General features: G+C 44.2%; 1 protein-coding gene across 1 annotated transcript in view; it reads right to left on the bottom strand.

Annotated features, from left to right (window-relative positions):
• LOC144593844 (dynein axonemal heavy chain 8-like) overlaps nucleotides 1-25,136 on the bottom strand; it is a 624,642-nt gene that overhangs the window by 439,176 nt on the left and 160,330 nt on the right. Inside the window, exon 19 of the mRNA XM_078399962.1 lies at nucleotides 9,542-9,622. Coding sequence (XP_078256088.1) covers nucleotides 9,542-9,622 — 81 coding nt within the window. The remainder of the gene's footprint in view (nucleotides 1-9,541; nucleotides 9,623-25,136) is intronic.

Genomic DNA, 25,136 nt, shown 5'->3' with positions numbered 1-25,136 from the left:
CATAAAATAATTTAATCACATAGAATATGGCATTAAAAATCGAACTTCATTACAAGTCATATTGAAATGTATCTGAATAGTTGGAGACGAAAATAAGAAACAGAAATAAATAGTTATCTCAGTCATAATTTGAGTCAGACGTAAGTTCCAAGTACAACCCAGGGTTCGAACATCCAACCTATAGACTCCCATGTATATAAAAGAGCTCACATATTATGAAATTCAAATGTCCAACATACATGTATACAGAGTATGTTCATTCCTACAAATAGAAGAATTAGTTTTGTTTCTCTACTTCTAATAATTGTACTTTCTTATCAGTCTTGTGTTATTTTGATGTCATTCCTTACAATACTAATGGAGGTATGGTTGTCATAATTGCTGTGTAATAGTGCCAGACACCTGGGTTCAATCCTGACCTCGGGTGCTGTCTACATGAAACTTACACATTTCCCCTGTAACCACCACATAGGTTTCCTCCGGGTGCTCTGGTTCCCTCCCACAACCCAAAGATGTGGGTTTGCAGGTTAATTGGCCTCTGTAAATTGCCCTTGGTGTGTAACGAATGGTTGAGAACACATCTGAATGGGCATTGATGGTTGATGTGGATTCGGTGGGATTCGAAGGCAAAATCGGATATGTCACTATTGCAGTTGAGCAAAGTGGACTACAGAGGCATGAGGGAGGACTTGGCCAAAGTTGCCTGGAAAGGGGCCCTAGCAGGAATGATGGTGGAACAGTAATGGCAGGAATTTCTAAGAATAATTCGGGAGATGCAGAACCTTTTCATTCCAAAGAAGAAGAAAGATTTGAGGGGGAGAAAGAAGCGACCATGGCTGACAAGAAAAGTCAAGGACAGTATAAAAATAAAAGAGAATAAATTGTAACATTGCAAAGATTAGTGGGAAGCCAGAGGATTAGGAAGCTTTTAAAGAACAACGGAAGGTGACTGAAAAAACAATACAGGGAGAAAAGATGAAATACAAAGGTAAGCCAGCTAATTATATAACAGAGAATAGCAAGAGTTTATTCAGTACTATAACAAGTAAGAAAGAGGCATGAGTGGATGTTGGACCACTGGAAAATAATGCAGGAGAAATGATAATGGGGATTAAAGAAATGGTGGAAGAGTTGAAAGGTATTTTGGAAGCTAAAAGGGCTGAAGGTGGATAAGTCACCTGGACCAGATGGACTGCACCAGAGGGTTCTAAAAGAGGTGGTTTTAGAGATTGTGGAGGCATTGGTTGTGATATTTAAAGAATCACTAGAGTCAGGATGGTTCCAGATGATTGGGAAATTGCCAATATTACCCCGCTGCACAAGAATGGAGCAAAGTAGAATAGTGGGAACTAAAGGCCAGTTAGTCTGACTTTGGTGGTTGGTAAGATTTTAGAATCCATAATAAAGGATAAGGTTACGGAGTACTTAGAAGTTCACGATAAAATAGGCCAAAGTCAACATGGCTTTGTGAAGGGCAGGTCTTGGTTGACAAATTTGCTGGGATTCTTTGAAGAAGACTAAGGAGAGCCAGTAGATGTTGTATACCTAGATTTTCAGAAAGCTTTTGACAAGGTGCCGCATGGGAGGCCACTAAGGAAGATGAGTGCCCATGGTATCAAAGGGCAGATACTAGCATGGATAGCGTAGATGGCAGAAGGCAAAGTGTAGCAATAAAGGGTTTTTTTTTTGGTTGGCTGTCAGTGACCAGCTGAGTTCCGCAGGGGTCGGTGCTGAGGCTGCTGGTCTTCACGTTTTTATATTAATGATTTGGATGAGGGGATTGAAGGCTTTGTGGCCAATTTTGCGGATGATACGAAAATAGGTGGAGAGGCAGGTAGTATAGAGAAAGCAGGGACCTGGATAGGTTGAGAGAGTGGGCAGAAAGTAGCAGATGGAATATTGTGTAGCAAAGTGTGGAGTCATGCATTTTGGTAGTTGGAATAAAGACGTAGATTATTTTCTAAATGGGGTTAGAATCCAGAAATCGGGGGTGCAAAGGGACTTGGGAGTGCTGGTGTAGGATTCCCAAAAAGTTAATCTGCAATTCATATCCATAGTGAAGAAAGAAAACTCAATGCTCGCATTTATTTCAAGAAGGCTTATAAACAAAAGCAGGGATGTAGTGCTGAGGCTTTATAAGGAGCTGGTCATGGCGCAGTTGGAATATTGTGAGCAATTCTGGGCACCATAACTGAGGAAGGATGTGCTGGCTCTGGAGAGGGACCAGAGGAGGTTTACAAGAATGATCCCAGGAATGAGGAGGTTAACATATGATGAGCGTTTGATGGCACTGAGCCTATATTTGCTGGAATATGGCAGAACTCTGCTAGTTTAGAAGAATGAGGAGGGAACCTCATTAAAATGTACAGAAATAGTGAAAGGCCTGGATGGAGTGGATGTGGAAAGGATGTTTCCACTAATGGGAGAGTCTAGGACTAGAGGTCATAGCCTCAGAATTAAAGGACGTTCTTTTAGCAAGGAGATGAGGAGGAATTTCTTTAGTCAGAGGGTGATGAATCTGTGGAATTCTTTGCCACAGATGGCTGTGGAGGCAAAGTCAGTGGATATATTTAAGGCAGAGAGAGATAGATTCTTGATTACTACAGGTGTCAAAGGTTATGGGGAGAAGGCAGGGGAATGGGGTTAGGAGGGAGAGATAGATGAGCCATGATTGAATGGTGTAGACGATGGGCTGAATGGCCTAATTCTACTTCTATCTCCTATGATCTTATGATCGTTCAAAAGGCATTTGTACAGCCATAAGGATAGGTAAGATTTAAAGGGCTCAATGAAGGCAAATGAAATTAGCCCAGAAAGTCAATTTGGACAGGTTTATGGACAGGTTTCGCTGAAGGGCCTGTTTCCATTCTGTATAGCTCTATGACTCTGTGACACAGAGATTAAATACTTCCTTGATTGTGGTGTTGATACTGACTGATGTTAAGGCACCAAAATGTTAAGAGCATATACACACAACCCCTGCGTGAGATAATGTAGCCTTCAGGAATTCATGAATCATTGCTCAAAATCCGAGACACAAAATAAGATTTGCTCTTACAGAATTTATATATCGGCAGAAAAATGTTAAAAAAAGAATACATAAGTATAAAAATGTTATTGTACCTGCCTCAACTACTTCCTCTGCCAGCTCATTTCTTATACCCACCATCTTCGGTGTGAAAATGTTGCCCCTCAGATTCCTATTAAATCTTTCTCATTTTATCTTAAATTTGTATTTGATTCCCCTATCCTGGGAAAAGGACACTGTTCATTCATCCCATCTATTTCCCACATGATTTAATATACCTCGATAATATCACCCCTCAGCCCCACCTATACTCTAAGGGATAAAGTCCTAGGCTGCCCAACTTCACTCTACAGCTCAGGTAGAGTTTAAGTAACTTCCTCGTAAATCTTTTTTGCACAGTTTAATGGTACCTTTCCAATAGCAGGATGACCAAAATTTAACACGATACTCCAAGTGCACCCTCATCAGCAACTGTGATATAACACAATTCCTGATTGGTCGACATGCCATTCCCCCAAAATACATGTATCTGAATCAAACTCTATTTGTCATTCCTCTTGCCCACTTGATCAAGATCGCGCTGTAATTCTAGATAACTATCTTCACTGTCTATGATACCACCTATTTTCGTATAATCTGCAAACTTAATTATGCCTTGTACATTCTCATCCAAATCATTGATACAGATGACTCTCCAGCACTGAACCCTGAGGCACACCACAATTCATAGGCCCCAAATCTGAAAAGAACTTTCCACCACTACCCTATTCTTCCTACCATGAAGCCAATTCTGTATCGTTAAATAACTCTCCCCTGGATGCCATGCGATCTAACGTATAGGATTATTAAGGGGTTAGACATGTTAGAGGCAGGAAACATGTTCCCAATGTTGGGGGAGTCCAGAACCAGGGGCCACAGTTTAAAAATAAGGGGTAGGCCATTTATAACAGAGATGAGGAAAAACCTTTTTAGTCAGAGAGTTGTGAATCTGTGGAATTCTTTGCCTCAGAGGGCAGTGGAGGCCAATTCTCTGAATACATTCAAGAGAGAGCTAGATAGAGCTCTTAAGGATAGCGGAGTCAGGGGGTATGGGGAGAAAGCAGGAACGGGGTACTGATCGAGAATGATCAGCCATGATCACATTGAATGGCGGTGCTGGCTCGAAGGGTCGAATGGCCTAATCCTGCACCTATTGTCTATTGTCTATTGTCTATAACCTTCCAGAGCAGAACCTCACTATAGTCCATATAGATTGTGTGCATGGCCTTACCCTTGTCATCCTTCTTGGTTATTTCTTTAAAAAAAACAATCACATTTGACTATCTCTTAACAACCTCGGTCCTACCAAATGAATGTATATCCCTCTGAATCCTCTCCAGTAAGTTTCCTACCGCAGATATTAGGTTTACTGATCGACAAGTCTATAGTTTTCAGCATTATTTACCCTCAAGGTGTCTGAAACAGGTTCTTCAGGTTAAAATGTAAATTGTAAACCTAATTAACGACGTACATGAATTTCACTGGATGTAAAACTTGATATTTTACAAAGGTTTGATGCTGGATAAAAAGTGCAATATATAAACCTGTGGTGCTTGCAATAACATCTGCAGTCACTTGTGTGTGTTGTCAAACACAGCTGCTGATCAAATAAGAGATTTGCTTTGTAAACTGACAAAGCAAACTCTTAAGATAGACACAAAATGCTGGAGTAACTCAGTGGGACAGGCAGCTTCTTTGGAGAGAAGAGATGGGTGACATTTCGGGTCAAGACATTCAGACTGAGAGTCAGAGAGAAGGAAACTAGAGATATGGAAGGGTAAGGTGTGAAAACAACAGATCAAAGCAGACACTGTCAAGAAAATGTAGAATGGTTCATTGTTGGCTATGGGGAAGTTGACGAGGAATACAAACAGTAAAATTAATCAGGACATTGAAACTAGTCGGAGAACTAGGGGAGGGGAGGGACGGGAGGAGAGGGAAAGCAAGGGTTACTGTCAGTTAGAGAAATCAATATTCATACCGCTGGGGTGTAAACTGCATAATCTCCATAAACCAGGAGTAGTAGTACTATCATTACTGGTGGAAGAAAAACGTTCCATAGGAACACATCTCCACTTATTCAATAAGAAATAGAGTTTTGCATTACGTAACATTGAAAGACAGTAAACCCTCGTTATAACGGATCATGGGGGGGGGGATGACATCTGTTATTGCCGAGTCCATTGTAACCGAGTGAGGTATCATCATTGTATGAAGTTGAAACAAAGAATTGCAGGTGATGATTAATCCATAAAAGAGAGACAAAGTTCTGGAGTAATTTATGGGGTTAGGCAGTGACCAGATTTCATTTTTACTATGTACTAGACCAAGTGGACCCATTGGGCCCACAACTCATTGGGTTGCCATTGTGATGTGAGGAAAAATCGCACTTTTTTCTTTAAAATAAATGGCCTTAAAAAATAAAAATAAATAATCTTAATGAAAATCACGATTTTTCTTTTAAATTGTGTTTTGTTCTGCATTGGTCTAGCACCCTCCCCCTCCCCTCCCTCACTCCATCCCCTCAACCCCTCTTCTTCCCCACCCACTCCCCCCCTTCCCCTCCCACCCTCTAGTCACCCACTCCATCCCCCCATATCCCCCCCCTCTATTATTAGGGGCTCTCCGACGGCGACGGCATTCCCGCCCGCCAGGTTTCCATTGTGACGTCGAACATGGAGGTATTACTGTGCATGGGCGGCTGATGGGCACAGCAAGTGGAAAAGGGATTTATTAAAGTTTAAAATGTGAATAACAAAACATAACAATTTGAACGTTAATAGGATTTCTTGATGCAGGAATTTTCAACATCAGTATCATTTTCCCTTTTCACAACAGGGAGGAGTTGTCGAAAATCGCCACAACAAACGTAAGAATGCCGCCAAAAGGCTCATCGTTCTTTTTGCATAGATCTCGAAGAGTTCTGTCCACCACTTCAAAGCTCTCCTTCCTAATCATCGGGCACTCATCCCAAACAATCAGTCTCACATTCCTGATCAAATGAACCATGTTGGAGTTCTTCTCAATGTTGCGCCTTGTATTATTGATCACTTCGATGGGTATCTTGAATCGAGAACGTGCAGTTCTTCCACCAGGCATCAATGTAGCTGCTGTACCAGAGGATGCTACAGCAAAAGCAACATCAACTTGACCTCGAACTTTGGAGAGGATTAAATTGGTGAGAATTGTTTTGCCGATTCCTGCTGGTGTATCAATGAAAAACATTGAAGGAACATTCCTTTCCAAGCAGCTGCACACATGGTCATACACTGCTCTTTGCTCAGCATTCAGCAGAGGCTCCTTCTCTTCAACAAATCACTGTTGTTCAGGTCTATTATACTGCAGTTCAGTCAGCAATTCTGGATTGTCACCATCAAGATCCTTCCATGTCTTGGTAGTGGCACATGAAAGTATCCCAATGTCTTGTAATTCACAAGCTTGTCTTGAATATACAAAAGAGCCTCTCATCAATCATGATATTTGGATCATCGATTGTTCTCCGTTCTCTTTAATCTTCAGACATTGAATTCTTGAAGCAATCCATAATTGTCGAGAAGAGTTGAGAGGAGTGGAGGGGGAGGGGGGGGGTCGTGCGCTGCGCAAATGCGGGAGGGGTTTGGGCCCAGCGGGTCCGCTTGGTCTAATTAGTCTGACCTTTAACTGCTCGGTGGCGGTTGCTCCGGGCCTGAGCGGTGAAGGAGACGCCCGTGGCTGAGAGTGGCGGCAGCAGCTGCAGCAGGGGTGATGCTGAGCAGTTGCTGGAGGCTTATCGGCGACGGCAGCGATGGAGACGCCCGGGCTTTAGAGCGGGAGCAGCGGCCGCAGTGTTGGCTGGGCTGGGGCTCCAGGGCTCACTGGTGATGCAGCGATGGAGACGCCCGGGGTTTAGAGCGGCAGTGGTAGCAGCGGCAGCCATGATGGAGACGCCCGAGGTTTAGAGCGGCAGCGGGAGCAGCGGCAGCCATGATGGAGATGCCCCAGGTTTAGAGCGGCAGCGGGAGCAGCAGCGGCCATGATGTAGATGCCCTGGGTTTAGAGCGGCACCAGGAGCAGCGGTGGCCATGATGGAGACGCCTGGGGTTTGGAGCTGGAAGGAGAAGCAGCGGCGGCGGCGCGATGAATCAGCGGGGCTCTGGGGCCTAGCAGTGAAGGTCACGCCCGGGGTTTGGAGTGTGGCGATGACGCCCCCCCCCCCCACTTGGGCCGCGGAACCAAACAGGCGTCTAGTGGAAAGTGGGAGCTGAACGAAAATGACGATCCTCCCCCCAACTGCGCACGCGCAGTCACCCGGCGGCCATCTTACGTAAGTGTAGGCGCTGGTCTGGCGGCCATCTTATGTGAGGACCGGCCCCAACTGCGCATGCGTTGGTTTTTAAAAACTTTAAAATGTGAATAACTTTAAAAATATAACACCAATTTCAATAAAACTACCATTTTTACCATTAAAGCGACGTCGGTGAATAAGGTGGGCATAAAAATGTTGCGTTATCTTGTACAGTTTTAGCTGAAGCTCAGTCACAAACAAACAAACGATAGTTTTAATATATAAACATAGCACAAAAAGTAAGGAAATTTGTGTTTGGTAGATTATTTCTTTGTTGTAACAATGCTTCGTGGCAATAAATCTTATACCGTTGGAAAGCCTGTTTATTTCCCTTTTAAATGGTGCCACATTTGTAAGGAACATGCATTTGTGGCATGAGCAGCAGAGCTGAGTATATGGGTTGCGCCCATGAAAAATTTGCCAAATCTTCTCTGCCAATGCCAAACAGCTTATTCTGCTGTTGCTATTGAATCTTGTTTTGAGCTTCTGGTATCCCCAGGTGCTGACAATCAGGTGCCTGATTGGCACCTGATTGGCAGCATCTGTGAGCATGGGCCCTGCTACGGTGGTCAGTAGGTGTCTGCTCCAAGAATCGGCATGCCACGTTTGACTGATCTGGATAGGGCCCGTGCGATAGGGCAACTTCAAGCTGGTGTTCCGCAAAACCAAGTTGCGGCATTATTTGGAGTGAGCCCTAGTACCATCTCCAAAGTGAAGGCCAAGTTCCATATAACGGGGGATGTCAGAGACAGGCCGCGAAGTGGGCGTCCCAAGAAGACGACACCCGAAGAAGACCGTTTCCTCACCCTGTCAGCACTTAGGAACCGTAGGCTGTCTTCTACAGATTTGCAGTCAAGGTTTGCAGGACGATATGGCCGACGGCTCTCTGCCCAGACAATTCGGAACAAACTGCACGCAGCCGATCTCCGGTCTCATAGGGCTGCCAGGAGGCCTGCCATGACTGCCCTTCACCGTCAGGCCCGTTTGCGCTGGTGTGGGATCAGCTTGGGCGTGCTGTTCGTGCCAGAGTGACCAACACAACCACGTTGGCTGACTTGCGACAAATGCTGGTTGAAGAATGGGATGCCATCCCACAACAGTGTGTGACCAGGCTGGTGACCAGGCTGGTGACCAGCATGAGGAGGAGGTGCCAGGCTGTTGTGGCTGTGTATGGTTCTTCCACACGCTACTGAGGCTCCTGTTTATTAAATTAATAAATTGTTAAATTGTCAATATGTCTTGTTTCTTCAGACTTCAATCATCCAATCCACCAAACAACACCGAACAAGAGTCAATGGCAGAATAAGCTGTTTGGCATTGGCAGAGAAGATTTGGCAGATTTTTCATGGGCGCAACCCACATACTCAGCTCTGCTGCTCATCCCACAAATGCATGTTCCTTACAAATGTGGCACCATTTAAAAGGGAAATAAACAGGCTTTCCAACGGTATAAGATTTATTGCCAAGAAGCATTGTTACAACAAAGAAATAATCTACCAAACACAAATTTCCTTACTTTTTGTGCTATGTTTATATATATAACCATGTTGCTTCTGACACGATATTGAAATTTTATAGCTCTTAACTCAGTGTGGTGCCATCCTGTTATTATTCTTATTTTCGTTTGAAAACTCAATACAAGTTAGGGTGGAAATTCATTTTCAATCATTTACAGACAATGTAATATATCAATATATGTTAGTTCATGTTAGGAATTTAATCCCACTGGTCAATGGAATTTTTTTTTAGTTCAGTTTAGTTTAGAAGTGTGGAAACAGGCCCTTCAACCCACCGAGACCGCACCAACCAGCGATCCCCGCACATTAACACTATCCAACACGCACGAGGGACAATTTACTCTTACACCAAGCCAAACCTGTACGTCTTTGGAGCATGGGAGGAAACCGAAGATCTCGGAGAAAACTCACACGGTCACGGGGAGAACGTACAAACTCCGTACAGACAGCACCCATAGTCGGGGTCAAACTCGGGTCTCTGGCTCTGCAATCACTGTGAGGCAGCCACTGTGCCACCCTCAAATGTTGCAATAAATTGAAAAACAACAGAAATAAAATTGTAATGTTCACTAATGAAGCATAGAAAGACATAAAATTAAAATGATTTTCTTACCGTAACAATTTATTACTTACCTTAATAATTTTTGGAGTTATCAATGCCACATACTCAGAAGGCATTTGTTGGCGCACTCTCACAAATTTATGAAGTAGAGCCTATTTATAGTAAAATAAAAGTTTTAAAATTCGTTCTGTTTCTAGCCATTAACGATAATTTGAGTCCACTCTCATTTGAAACAATTAAGTTGAAACAGATACTTCGCTATTAAATTATGTATAGAAACAGGATTCCTCCACTTTTTTTCTGAGGGCCATTAACTCCAATTTATGCTATTCTTTAATCAGAGATAATGAAGAAGGCACAGTAATAGATTTGGATGTCTGAAGGCTGTAAAAGCAATTATGTCTGTTTAATATGTTAAATGGTCTACTAAAGCACAAAATGACAGCCCAGATGTGTGTTCACTGCATTGTGTGGGGAGGGAATTACCAACTCCATCAGTTGAGTCAAGAGAGCAGTGAGAGGAGGAGCAGCATAACAGATTTAAAAAGCAGTCAATAGCATAAGGACGGGTCAGTTTCACTTGAGAGTTAGCAGCTGAGAGGAGGGGCAGCATTGGCGATGTAAAGTGCAGGCGTTAGTGTTCTGGAATGACTGCTCCTCAAGGTGTACAAAACAGAGTCAAGCACTAGTGGTGCGGTAATTTGGAAGTGGCCATTTTAAGAGAGGGAGTTTGTTCAGGTAAAATACTGTATTTGAGGGTAAGTGTTGAGGCTTTGGTTTGAGAGGCTAGTGTTGTTTTAGGGTAGTCATTTTTCTTTGGCTCGGCAGGCTAAGTGCTTTGTTTGAGGGCAACTTTTGAGACTTTGGCTTGAAAGGCTAAAAGCTGTGTTTGAGGATAAGAAGGTTTGAGGGTCTAGTGCTGTTTGAGGGTAAATATTGTGTCTTTCTCAAGAGGCTTAAGTTTGAGTTTGAAATGCTAGGTATTGTGTTTGAGGATAAGTAGGTTTTCGCTCAAGAAGCTAAGTGTTTTACTTGAGAGTTAATGTTAAGGCTTCGGTGAGGTGGTTGAGCAATGGGCGACAGCAAGATAAGATAAGGTTTTATTTGTTCCTCTACTTTAGTCTTAGTGCAATCAGGATGGCAATTAGAGCAGAATCTTGTAGGAATCTGGTAAACTTCCAGTGTCCTTGAGGACTACATCTGTGGGAAGCGCATCAAGATGCAGCTCCAAATTGAATCACATGAGGGTACTGGTATTGCAGATGGGCGATCTCAGGCTAGTCCAGGAAGCTGAGGGCTTCATAGATAAGTTATAGGGTGGCTGTTATACCCAAGGTACAGACATTAGTTAGATGGCTGACCCCCAGGAAAGGGAGTAGGCAGACAGTGATCACTTGTGACCATCTATATTATTATCTTATCTTATATAATAATACTACTAAAACTCTGATTTGTATGTATATTTGTAACAGTGATTTCGGCTGATTTCTGCAAAGCGGTGAACCGTAGCGCCACAATTTTTGCACCGCCTTAATCACACCGCTGGACGCTTGCCGAAAATGATGTTTTTATTTAATTCGGTCGTATATTTTTTAATTTACAGAGGTTTAAAAGTCAAATTTTTTAAAATCTGTTATTTCGGCTGATTTCGGCAAAAACGGCCAACCGTAGCGCCACGATTTTTGCACCGCCTTAATCACGACGCTGAACGCTGGTGGAAAATGATATTTTTATTTAATTCGGTCATATATTTTTTAAGTTAGAGGTTTTAGTAAAAAAAAAAAAATTCCAGCCGTTTTTTCCATGGCCTTCAGCGTGTGACGTCAAAATGCCCATGTGAGAAGAGCTCGCGCAACCCCCCTCCTACTGATTTATTGGAGGCTTTCAGCGTGGCGCTGCTGTGCGTCTGTGCGTATGGGTTCCCCTCTCCTCTCTCCCCTTGCTTCTCTCCTCTCTCCCACACCCGGGAGACCCTCTCCCCGCTATCCCCCCCCCCCGGACCTTTCACTGATGCTCTCCCCCCCCCCCCCCCCCCCCCCCCCGGACCTTTCATTGATGCGCACCCCGCCCCCTCCCGGGGAAAGGGGTGTGCTGGGGAAAGGGGGGGGTGGGGGAGAGTAAGAGTGTGACTGGGGAGAGAGAATGGTGGCGGGGTCTGAGAATGGGGACTGGGGAGGGGGACAACAGGGGTCGTCCGGAGGGGGCTTGGTGGTGGGGGAAAGAGGGGTACTGGGAAAAGGAGAGGTCGAAGGGGAAAGGGGGGGTGTGGGGAGAGTAAGATTGGGGTTGGGGAGGAGAGAATGGGGGGAGTGGGAATGGGCCCTCTTTGCTAGTATATACTACTAAAACTCTCATCTTGTATATTTGTGGGTTTGTGGATAGATTTATTCTCGAAATACAGCCAAAACGGTACACAGTAGCACAACAATTGTAGGCCCTCCCGACTCACCATTCCCCTGCGGTCTCAATTGAACACATTTTGGTACATTTTTAAAACAATTAACTTAATAAACGTTAATAAATGCACCCCCACCCCCCGCCGGGAGGACCGGCGCCTGTCCCGGCGTGCCACGCACCTGACATTCCTCCCATGGTGCAGCATGACAGCAGAGGGTCAAACAAGATGGCCATCGCCGCCAAGCTGCCGCTGCAGGAGAGGTTTCCACCCAACGGGTCCACGGCTTGCTCTGGCCAACACGATGGCTGCCCGGGGCAGGGGTGAGTGGCTCCCTCTCCCCTTTCCTCTCCCCCCTCCCCGGCCGGCAACAGGTCCAAGGACTGTCAGTTGGGGGAGGGTTGCATGTGAGGTTTGCACCCAACGGGGGTTGCCGCACCCACAGGAGAGATTTGGACCCAACGGGTCCACGCCCGTCTAGTTACCCTTGAAAATAAGTATTCATTTGGATACTGTTAGGGAAGATGATTGTTCAGAGGTAAGCAGCAACGGCAGTAAGGCCTGTGGCATCAAGCCTGAGGCATACCAGGATAGGGTGATGACAAACAGGGTTACAAAAATTGGAGATTGGTATTTCGGGGTTAGAAAGGAATTCTGTGGCAGCAAATGGGTCTCTGGTATAGTACATTGCCATACCAGGGTAGGGTGATGACAAACAGGGTTCCAAGGATTGGAGATTGGTATTCAGGGGTTTGAAAAGGAATTCTGTGGTACCAAATGGGTCTCAGGTATAGTACATTGCCTCTCTGGTGGCAGAGTCCAGGATGGCTTGGAATGGGTGCAGAATATTCTGAAGGGGAACTGTGAACATCTTGAAATCATGTGTACATTAGCACAAATGACATAGAAAATAGGCGCAGGAGGCCATTCGGCCCTTCGAGCCAGCACCTCCATTCATTGTGATCATGGCTGATCATCCACAATCAGTAACCTGTGTCCAACCTCTCTCCATATCCCTTGATTCCACTAGCCCCCAGAGCTCTGTCTAACTCTCTCTTAAAGTCATCCAGTGATTTGGCCTCTACTGCCCTCTGTGGCAGAGAATTCCACAAATTCACAACTCTCTGGGTGAAAAGGTTCCTTCTCACCTCAGTTTTAAATGGCCTCCCTTTTATTCTATGACTGTGGTTCTGGAATCCCCCAACATTGGGAACATTTTTCCTGCATCTAGCTTGTCCAGTCATTTAATAATTTTATATGTCTCTATAAGATCCCCTCCCATCCTTCTACACTCCAGAGAATACAAGCCTAGTCTTTTCAATTTCTCCTCATATGACAGTCCTGCCATTCCAGGGATCAATCTCGTGAACCTACGCTGCACTGCCTCAATTACAAGGATGTCTTTCCTCAAATTAGGAGACCAAAACTGTACACAATACTCCAGATGTGGTCTTACCAGGGCCCTATACAACTGCAGAAGAACCTCTTTACTCCTATACTGAAATCCTCTCGTTATCAAGGCCAACATGCCATTAGCTTTCTGCCCTGCCTGCTGTACCTGCACGCCAACTTTCAGTGACTGGTGTACAAGGACACCCAGGGCTCGCTGCACTTCCCCCGTACCTAACCTTACACCATTGAGATAACCATTGACATGGGTTGGAAAAGGGATGAGGTCAAGCAAAGTGAATATGGGGAGTCAGGCAAAAGTTGGGAAGTGAGAGAAGTCCGTTCCGTTGCGGCTCCAGATTGAATCGCATGAGGCTACTGGAGCTGTAGATTAATTAGAAGGAATGACCACCAGGAAAATGAGTAGGCAGAAAGTGCAGGAATCATGTGATTTTTGGACTTCTGGAATCTCTTCTTGGCAGAGATTAACCATACAAGATATAGTATAGAAAACAATGACAGCAAGTTTAAAAGTCAGGATAGGCAGTAGCCTGGAGGAAAGACAATCAGATTAAATTGCAGGGCAGTGACATGTGATGTGCCTCCGGAATCAGTTCTGAGCCCATTGCTGTTTGTCATCATTTTGGATGAGAATGTACGATGCATCTTTCATAAGTTTGCAAATGATAGCAAAATAGACAGTGATCAGCTGACAAAGATGACAGAGCAGATAATGGCTTTTGATTCAGATAAATGTGAGATGTTGCATTTTGGGAAGTAAAACCATGGCAGAAACATCTCAGTAAACGGTAGAGCCCTGGGGACTGCAGGAGCGGTGAGGGATTTAGCAGTACAGGCATATAGTTCCCTGTAAAGTGACAGAGCAGGTAGATTGGATGATGAAGGTAGCTACTGGGGGGGGGGGGGGGGGGGAGTAGGGCAGCTTGGCACTTTATTCCTTGGAGTCCAAAGAGGCTGGTGGGTGAACATAGAAGTGTATAAAAGCATGAGGTAAATACAGAGAAAGGTTTCCCAGGAGAGGAAAATCAAGAACTGGGGGGCATAAATTTAAGAGGCGATGGAAAAGATTTAATCGTAACCCAAGGACACACAGAGGGTGTAGCGCATTAAACAAGCTGCCAGATGAAGTAATTGAGGCAGGTATAATAACAACACATAAAAGACCTTTGGATAGGTACATTGACACCAAAGGTTTAGAGGGATAAAGGCCAAACAAAGGCAAATGGGGTTGGCTAAGATGAGGCATATTGATGCAGCGTGACTTTAGAGAGCTTGGAAGAAGGCAAAAAAACAGGACCTCCAGGGTGGTTATCTCCGGGTTGCATCCAGTTCCTCGCGCTGGTGAGGGCACGAACAGGGAGATACAAGATCTGAATGTGTGGCTGAGGGGCTAGTGCAGGGGGCAGGGATTTAGATTCATAGACCACTGGGATCTGTTTTGGAGTAAGGATGAATTGTACAAAAGGGACTGGTTGCACCTCAACAGGCCAGCATTCTGGCAGGCAGGTTTGCCCTTGCTGCATGGGTGGTTTAAAACTAAATAGTGGGAGGGGTTTCAAATGGGATAGACAAGGATGGAGTAAAAGGGAAGAGAGTACAGGAAAAGTTAAGAAAGACCCCATTAATTACTCTAAACATACCCCTGAACATACTCTGCAGAGATCCCCACTTGTACTTTAGAAATCACCTTCTGACCTTGACACAAGGAGTTACAATGCTCCACCGTCCGACTTAAAGCGATTTGGTAATGACGACCAGTCGCCAACTCAAAACATTAACTCTGTTTCTCTTTCTGACCCACTGAGATTTTCCCCACGGCATTTCTGCCAAACTCCACACCGAGCCAGCCCAAACCCGCACATCCAAACCTGGGATTTCAAGACCTCGTTGACCACCACCACACCTTGTTGCGACCTCTGGGAGCCGCCAACGGAGGCCCAGCAGCAACCCGCCTCCCAGCCTGGACGGTCGCCACTGGTGGAGCGGAAGCACACGGCCGCTGATCGGGTGAGGCCACCCTTTGTCCCTTATTTAGGAATGAGGAAGGTGGCAACCCTGTTAATACGGGACAATGGTGGTCCCATACGAGACAAACAAATTTAGCAAAAAATACGGGATGTCCCAGCTAATACAGAACAGTTGGCAACCCTAGGTGCTCCTCCCACCCCACAGTCTACCCTGGTCTCACACTCTGTGCCGCTGCCCGTCTCTGTCTTGTTGCCCGGTCTCTGTCCCTCTGGGTGTATGTGGGGGGGTGAGGGTCTGTGTCTCGGGGTTGACGGTTGGGCGGTGATGCGTGGCTGCCCATTGGTCCACGCAGCCCCGCCAACACATTCAAACTGTGGCGGGGGGAGCGGCCCGCGCAACACAGTACCCCTCAGTGGGATGCTGATTTCAAGCATTTAGCACGGGGCCCATAGCAAATGCTACTTTTGCTATTATGTTAATCTGGCACTGAGGCTTTGTCTCAAGAAGCTAAATGCTGTATTTGACGGTAAGCCTTGTGGCTTTGGCTCATGTTTGACGCTAAGTGTTGTGGATTGGCTTGAGAGGCTAAATGCTGTGTTTGAGAGTAAATGTTGAGGCTTTGGCTTCAGAGTTAAGTGATATTTGTACCTAAGGCTCTCTACCTTAACCACATTTAGCCTGCAGTACAGTAACTGAAACTGTACACAATATTCCAGCTGCTGTGTCATCTATGTCTTGCAGTTGTAAGATGGCATCCCAACTCTTATGCTCAATGCCCCCTGGAGTGAAGGCACACTTGCCATACCTCCCCTTTCACCACCTTGTAGAAAATATTATTGTATATATACTGTATAATTAACGATTTAGACGCAGGAATTAAATGGAACATCTCCAATAGGATAGGGATATGAAGAAATTACTTGGGAGGGGCAAATCTTTAATTATGTTGGGTGCTTTTCCGAGGCAGCGTAAAATGCGGATGGAGTCAATGGTGGGGAATCTGGTCTATGTGATTCCCCACAGACTGTGCTACATGCACAATTCACTACAATTTATTGCGGTCTTGGGCAGAGATGTTCTCAAATCAAGCTGTGATACGACCTGATTGTATTGGAGACATGTCAAACTTCCTCAGTGTCCTGAGGAAACAGAGGAATTGGTGTGCCTTCTTGGCTTTTGCTTCAATGTTGTTGGTCCAAGGCAGATTATTGGTAATATTTACTGCAAGGAACCATTTCTCAACCAGCTTTCAACCATTTTCACTTTAGCTTCATTGATGTTTATTGGGGCATGTATTCCACTATGCTTTCTGAAATCAATAACCAGCTCCTCCATTTTGATGACATTGAGGGAGAGGTTATTGTCCTGACACCGTTCCTAATTTATCCATCTCCTTCCAGTATCTGGTTCCTTATTGTTTGATGATCCAGTCCATCAGTGTTGTTAACCGCAAACTTGTGGATGGAGTTAGAGCCGAACTTGACTGTATAATCATATGGATAGGAAATGTTTTTAAGCATATGGGCAGGTGGGACTAGGGTAGATGGGGCATCTTGGTCAGCATGGATAAGATGGGCCGAAGAGCCTGTTTCTTGCTCTGTGACTCAGTGTATATAAGGGGACTAAGAAAGCATCCTTGCAGGGCACCGTTATTTTGGAGGATGTGTTGTCGCGTACCGTCATTGGTTGTGGTCTATGGGTCAGAAAGTCGTGGATCTACCAAATCAATTTTATTAATATACAATTGGCTAGCATCCTCTGGGTGCCATTTGATCTCACCTCCCAGAGTAGCCTCCCAGGTGGGACCTTGTCAAAGGCCTTGCTGAAGTCCATGTTGAGGGTGTGAAAACAGTTACTCTCACAACATTTAAAAAGTATGAGGAGGCACGCCTGAAGTGCTATGGCAATTGTTTTATGTCAAGTGCTGGAAAATGGGATTAGTACAGATGGGTATGATAACAAATAGAATAAAACCAATAAAACCAATAGTCTGAAAAAAGGTCCCAATCTGTAACATCACCTATCCATGTTCCGGGATAACCAACATGGACCTGGTGGGTCAAAGGGCTGGTTTCTGCACTGCGTACTTGTATATTTCCAAACCAGGATGTCTGAATCAGGAATCTGCAACTGATGGTGTTCCAATAAACCTGCTACCCTTGTCCTCAGTGGTAAAAGTCATGGCTTTGGGAGATACTCTCAAAGCAGCATGGATGAGTAATTTAAATGCACTTTAACCATTGTGCACCAATGGTAAGGGGTATTAAAATGTACATAGGTGGATGGAGAGTTAATCAACTGGGCTGTTAGTCCCTAAATAGTATTAAACTAATTTTTGGTGGAGCTGCTTTTACCTAGGCAAATGAAGAGTATACCATTATTCTCCTGACATAGAACATTGAACTATACACCACAGGAACAGGCTCTGCAGCCTTTGATGTCTGTGCCAAGTATAGTATGGTATTCATTTATTGTCACATGTATTGGGATACAGTGAAATACTTCCCTTTGCATACTTTCCAGATAAAAAGACATCCATATATGATTACAATAAAAACCATACATGAGTGCAATAGGTAATGCAAGGAGAAAGAAAACAGAGTGCAGGAGATAGTGATACAGCTACAAAGTGCAAAGGAAAATAAAGTGCAAGGTCGGCAATGAAAGAAGCTTGAAGCAGCCTGAAGAAGGTGCTGTCCCCAGGGGCCTCAACAGCCGCATCAACTGACTATGCTATGAGTGAAGAAAGGCTCGCTGGTACACCTTGTGAGCCAACTGTGATTTCGGAAGCTGGGACAGGGTAAGCAATGCAAGCCAGAGTGGCGTCAGCAGGTCCATCCGCTACAACTGATCTCCATTACAAAGGGATCTGTTAAAATGATGGTTCACTGTACTTTGATAGCACATTCTTGGTTTGGCCTGGTTGAAGACCGGCTAAGATGAACAAGACATCGGGGAATTTTTTCGTGAATCACAACTTGGTGTGGCAACTGCTCTGCTGAAGATTTCAAGACATTGCTGAGTGTTGTGGACGTAACCCAGTATACCATGCAAAACAACCACTCATTGACACTGTCTTTTCAAGCTGTCTTGGAAAAGCAGTCAACATAATCAATGAACACTTACATCCCGAAGGTATCACAAAATGCTGGAGTAACTCAGCAGGTCAGGCAGCATCTAGGAGAGAGGGAATGGGTGATGTTTCAGGTTGACCCAAAACGTCACCCATTCCCTCTCTCCTAGATGCTGCCTGACCTACTGAGTTACTCCAGCATTTTGTGAAACCTTGAATTTGTACCATCATCTGCAGTTATTTTCCAACACTTACATCCAAGTCAATTCCTTCTATGCCCTTCTCCTGTTGGTCAGAAGATACCAAAATTTGAAAGCACATACCACAAGATTCAAGGACAACCCATGATGGCAAATTAAACTAATCACATTTGCCAGCTCATGATCTATATACTTCCAATCCCTGCACATTGATTTGACTATCTAAAAGTCTCCTAAACACCTCTATTGTAGTGGGTGCGGTCACCGCGGTAATCAGGCCAGACGCCAGGTGAGTAGTTAATAACTTTATTACCTGTGGTACCAAACACCGCACTCAAGAAGAACGTGAGTCGACACACCCAAACCCTTTATAGTCCCAGACCACCTGACCCAAGGGGACTGACCCAGGAAGTGACCTAATCCCTCCCGTCCACTGAGTGCCGAGTGGAATGACCAAGGGAGTGGCCTAGCCCCCGGGTGCCGCCACACTATCATATTTACTTCCACCAGCAACCCTGACAGTGTTTCAAATACCTACCACTTTCTGTGCAAATGATTGTCCCACACATGTCCTTTAAACTTTTCCTCTCTCACCTTAAACCTATGCCCACTGGTAATTGACATTACCACCCTGGAAAAAAGGTTCTGACTCTCCACTCTTCTCATAAATTTATATGCTTCTATCATCACCCCATAGCATCCAATGCTCTAATTATCCAAGTTTGTCCAACTTCTAACTCTAACTATATTGTAACCAAACCAAACTTCTAGTAAACTAGTTTACTATTGTTGTCTATTTTACTGTTATTGCCATGTGTACTGAGGTACAGTGAAAATCTTCTTGTTGTGTGCTATCCAGTCAAAGAAAATACTATACATGATTACAATCAAACCGTTCAGTGTACAGATAAAGGATAGAGGGTACAACATTTAATGCAAAATAAAGTCTTTTGAACATAGTTCAAAAGTTTCCTCAGTCATCTTTAGTGTTTGCAATTCTACCAATTTGTCTGCAAACTTACTGTGAACCAACTCATCAACACTTTTGCTCAAATAGCTTTTACATTATCACAAACAACAAATGTCCCAGCAATGATCCCTGCAAAATATCACCTGTCACAGTCCTCCATCCAAAGTAACATTCTTCCATCACAACTCTCTGTTTTCTATGGGTAAGCCAGTTCTGAATCGAAACTACCAAGTAATCATTAATCTCATGTATTTTAATCTTCCTTTTTATCACGAGGGACCTTGTCAAATACCTTTATAAAGTCCTTGTTGATATCAACCGTTGCCCTAATGTCTGCTGATCAATCACTTCCGATACAACCTCAAAACACTCATTCAAATGTGGAAGGTCTTGCTGCGGATAAGGCAAGGCCAATTAGCCCATTTTGTTCCAAATGTGAGTACAACTAATCCCTAAGAATCCTATCCTCGGCTTCCTTAGCATTGATGCAAGGCTCACCATCCTGTAATTTCTTAGATAATCCTTATTTCCTTTTTTAAGCAAAGGAATTCGTTTCTCCAGTTCTCAGGGACTGTTCCTGCGGCTAAAGAGGTTACAAAGATCTTTGTCAAGGATTCACCCAGCATTCATATATCACCCAAGATCTTCATCTTCACCCAGCATTTTTCTCTCTTGCCATTCTCAATAATCTGGGATAAATCCCATCAGGCCCTGGGGACTTGTCCACCTTAAAGTTCTTCAAGAGACCTAACATTACATTCTTCTTAATCTCAAAATGCCCTAGCATAATAATATACTTCTCACTGATCTCACTGTTCTCCATGTCCTTATCCTTGGTGAATACTGATGCAAAGTACTTGTCGACATAGAAAATAGGAACAGGTCTTTTGGCTCATCAGCAGTGAATGGAGCGATGTGGATCACATTCAGGCAAAGGAGACATGTCTGTGCCGAACATGGTAACAAATTAAACTAATCTCCTTTGCCTGAATGTGATCCACATCCCTCCATTCACTGCTTATTGGTGTCAATCTAAAAGCCTCTCAAACATCACTAACATATCTGCCTCCATCATCGCCGCTGACTAAAAAATTTGCCCCACACATCTCCAATAAACTTTGCACCTTAAAGCTATGCCTTCTAGTCCCTGAAATTTCAAACCAGGGAAAAGTAAACTGATGGTCTACCCTATCTATGCCTCTCATATTTTTCTATCGGTTCTCCCCTCAACCTCCAATGTTCCAGATAAAATAATCCATTTGTCTAACCTCTCCTTATAGGTAATACTCTCTACTCCAGGCAGCATTTTGGTAAACCTTTAATTCACCTCTCCAAATCCTCCATATCCTTTCTGTAATGGGGCAACCCGAACTGCACACAAACCTCCCAAGTGCAGTCTCACCAACATCCGACAAAGCTGCAACATGGCTTCCTGACTTTATACTCAAGCCCCGACTGATGAAGGCAAGCATATCAAACACCTTTTTAACCACTCTATCTACTTGTATTACCACTTTCAGGGAACTATGGACTTAGATCCCAAGCTCCTTCTGTACATCAATGCTGTTAAGTCTTGCCATTAACAACATACTTTACCCTTCCTTTCTACCTACCAAAGTGCAACACCTCACACTTGCTTAGTTTAAACTCCATTAGTCATTCTCCACCCATTTATGAAACTGATCTATATCTCACTGTATACTTTGACTGCCCAACCCTCATCAAGACATCTTTGCCAATTCCTCTAAACATCAAGTTCCTAAGACATGATCTCTGGCAAAGCCATGATGATTGTCCATAATTAACCCTTGCTCTTCTAAATGCGAGTAAATCCTAACCCAAAGGATCCTCTCTAATAGCTTCCCTACCTCTGACATGAAGCTCGCAGATTTATAATTTCCTGGATTACCCCTTCTTCAACAAATGAACAACATCCTCTAACTCTAAGCATAAAATATCTCATTTGCGTTCCCAACTTCTCCTAGTTATCATCGTGCTTTTAATGAATACCAGACCAACTGGACCCGTTGGGCCCAAACCTCTCCTGCATTGGCGCAGCACCCTCTCCTCCCCCACTCTTACCTCCCCTCCCCCCTTCTCCCCACCCCCTCCCTCCCTCCATCCCCCTCCCCACCCACCTTCCCCTCCCTCCCTCCCTCTTCCTCCCTCCTCCCCCCTCACCCCTCCCCCCACAACCCCCTTATCCTCCCTCCTTCCCTCTCCCCTCACTCCCTCCCTCCCCCCATCCTCCCTAAGAGATAGATTTAAACTTTAAAATGTGAATATCTTAAAAAATATAACACCCATTTCAATGAAACTTCTTCCATTAGCACCAAAGGGATGACGGTGAGTAAGGTGGGCCTAACAGAGCTGCCAACCTTGTCAAACCAAAAAAAGGAACACAGATGGCAAAAAGGAACAACAGATGGTTTTTCCATACACCCACCACCCTTTGTGTGAATCTTTAAAAGACTCCCACATTTCAGATGTGGCATTTCCCAATAACAGCAGATTGGTCCAAAAAAATTACTCTCTCTGGTTCCTGCCAAATAATGTTGCAATTTGCTCTCCCCAATTCATCACTTTTATGTGAGATGCAGACTCATTCTTATTTATAACTATCTTAAAACATGAACACGTGTGATCATTGTTCCCAAAAGGTTTCCCGATTGAAACACCAGTCTGCTGGCCCTGCTCACCTCCTAATACAAGATCCAGTATGATATAGAGAATTGGTTGGCAGACAGGAAGCAAAGAGTAGGAGTAAACGGGTCCTTTTCAGAATGGCAGGCAGTAGCGAGTGGAGTGCCGCAAGGCTCGGTGTTGGGGCCGCAACTGTTCACCATATATATTAATGATTTGGAGGAAGGAATTAGAAGTAACACTAGCAATTTTGCAGATGACACAAAGCTGGGTGGCAGTGTGAACTGTGAAGAGGATGTTAAGAAGTTGCAGGGTGACCTGGACAGGTTGAGTGAGTGGCCAGATGCATGGCAGATGCAGTATAATGTAGATAAATGTGAGGTTATTCAGTTTGGCGACAAAAGCAAGGAGGCAGATTATTATCTCAATGGTGTCAGCTTAGGTAAGGGGGAAGTACAGTGAGACCTGGGTGTCCTTGTACACCAGTCACTGAAAGTTGGCGTGCAGGTACAGCAGGCAGTGAAGAAAGCTAATGGCATGTTGGCCTTCATAACGAGAGGATATCAGTATAGGAGTAAAGAGGTCCTTCTGCAGTTGTATAGAGCCCTGGTAAGACCACATCTGGAGTATTGTGTACAGTTTTGGTTTCCTAATTTGAGGAAAGACATCCTTGTAATTGAAGCAGTGCAGCGTAGGTTCACAAGATTGATCCCTGGGATGGCGGGACTGTCATATGAGGAGAGATTGAAAAGGCTAGGCTTGTATTCTCTGGAGTTTAGAAGGATGGGAGGGGATCTTATAGAGACATATAAAATTATAAAATGACTGGACAAGCTAGATGCAGGAAAAATGTTCCCAATGTTGGGGGAGTCCAGAACCACAGTCGTAGAATAAAAGGGAGGCCATTTAAAACTGAGGTGAGAAGAAACTTTTTCACCCAGAGTTGTGAATTTGTGGAATTCTCTGCCACAGAGGGCAGTGGAGGCCAAATCACTGGATCGATTTAAGAAAGAGTTAGATAGAGCTCTAGTGAAATCAAGGAATATGGGGAAAAGGCAGGCACGGGTCATTGATTGTGGACGATCAGCCATGATCACAATGAATGGCGGTGCTGGCTCGAAGGGCCGAATGGTCTCCTCCTGCACCTATTTTCTATGTTTCTATCCCTCCGCTGGTTGGACTATCCATGCACATCGTCTTGGATATACCTTACAAATTCTGCCCATTCTAAGCCTCTTGCCCTGAGGATGTTCCAGTCAATATTGGGGAAATTAAAGTAACCCAATCTGACAAATCTTTTGCTTTTACATCTTTTCATAATTTGTCTACATAACCGTTCTTCTATCTCCCGCTAGCTATTGGAACACCCATGGAGTACTCTCATCTGAGTGATTGCATCTTTCTTATTTTTGAGCTCTACCCATATTGCCTCGGTAGATCAACCCTCTCTAAATGTAGCTGTGACATTCTGCCTGATTAATGCACATTGCTCCCTATCCTGTATGAAACAAGGCCTTTGAATGTTGAGTTACCAGTCCTGTCCAAGTCCCTACAATGGCTACCAAATCTTGGCAACAACATCATCATTTCATGTACAGATTCAGGCTTTAAGTTCATCTGCTTTAAGTTCATCTGCTTTAACTTTTTTAGTCAGAGAGTTGTAAATCTGTGGAATTCTCTGACTCAGAAGGCAGTGGAGGCCAATTCTCTGAATGCTTTCAAGAGAGAGCTAGATAGAGTTCCTAAGGATAGTGGAGTCAGGGGGTGTGGGGAGAAGGCAGGTACGGGGTACTGATTGAGAATGATCAGCCATGATCACATTGAATGGTGGTGCTGGCTCGAAGGGGCCGAATGGCCTACTCCTGCACCTATTGTCTATTAACCATAATAATCTTATTATTGCAACAAAAAAAACACTTCAGCCCATCACTGTCACCATGTTCACTAAACTGCCCTGCCTGTCCTCCATTTCAAACTTATTTGTCATAACCTCTTCTTCGCAGAAATCCACATGCTGACCTGCGATCTGTTTCACACCCACTGTCACTCTAGTTTAACCTCCAAGTAATACTAGCAAACTTCCTCTTCAGTTCAGGTGCAACCCAACTTCTGTATTGTAGATGGTGAAAAGACTTTGCAGAAACAGGAAGTGAGTTACTTGCAGCAGGATAGCACTCGCAGACTTCTTTTACAGTCACAATATTAATGTGCCATCTTTTTACAATGCTATGCTGACATTGCTTAATTGGATTAAGTTTTCAAATATGATGCTGTTACTTCCTTAATAACTGATTCTACCAGTTTCTTGAAAAATAACTAATCAGAATATAATTACCCACTTTCTGTCTTCATCCTGTATCTAAGCATTCACTTTGTATTGTAATTTCTAATTTTTCACCCTGTATTGTAATTTCTAATTTTTCTGCAAAATGATTTAAATGCATCTCTTTGTCTCTGACAGCAAACTTTGCCGTGAGTGTACTTTTGCCATTACTGATTCATCTTTCTCTTCGGAACGACAGTGATGTACAATAATAGAGCTGCATATGTAATTTTTCCAAAGACGAAAAGATAGGTGGAAATGTAAGGAGGATAGATGGAAACATGCAGTTACATGATATTAAAACATTATATGAGTGGTTTGATGTCCGGCAAATTGGTACACATTAGCAAATAAAGACATAAAGTGCTGGAATAACTCAGTGGGTCAGGCAGCATCTCTTGGGAATATGGATGGGCGACACGTTGGGTCGGGACCATACTTCAAACTGATTGTAGTGGGGTGTGGGGGCGAGAGAAAGCTGGAAGAGAGGTGGGGGCAGGACTGTGTCTGGCAAGCGATAAGTGGATAAAGATATGTGTGGGGGGGGGGGGGGAATGATGGGCAGATGATTGAACAAAGACAGCATCGTTCCAAGCACCGATCCGAGCTCTATTAATTAGCTTTCCCCACTCCTTGCATTGAAATAAACACACTTTGGCCGATCAGCATGACCATATTCCCTCA

The sequence above is a fragment of the Rhinoraja longicauda genome, chromosome 5 (assembly GCF_053455715.1).
Source record: "Rhinoraja longicauda isolate Sanriku21f chromosome 5, sRhiLon1.1, whole genome shotgun sequence".
In the NCBI taxonomy this organism is placed as follows: domain Eukaryota; kingdom Metazoa; phylum Chordata; class Chondrichthyes; order Rajiformes; family Arhynchobatidae; genus Rhinoraja; species Rhinoraja longicauda.
The sequence above is the reverse complement of the archived record's forward strand: the minus strand, read 5'-3'. Positions and strand labels throughout refer to the sequence as shown.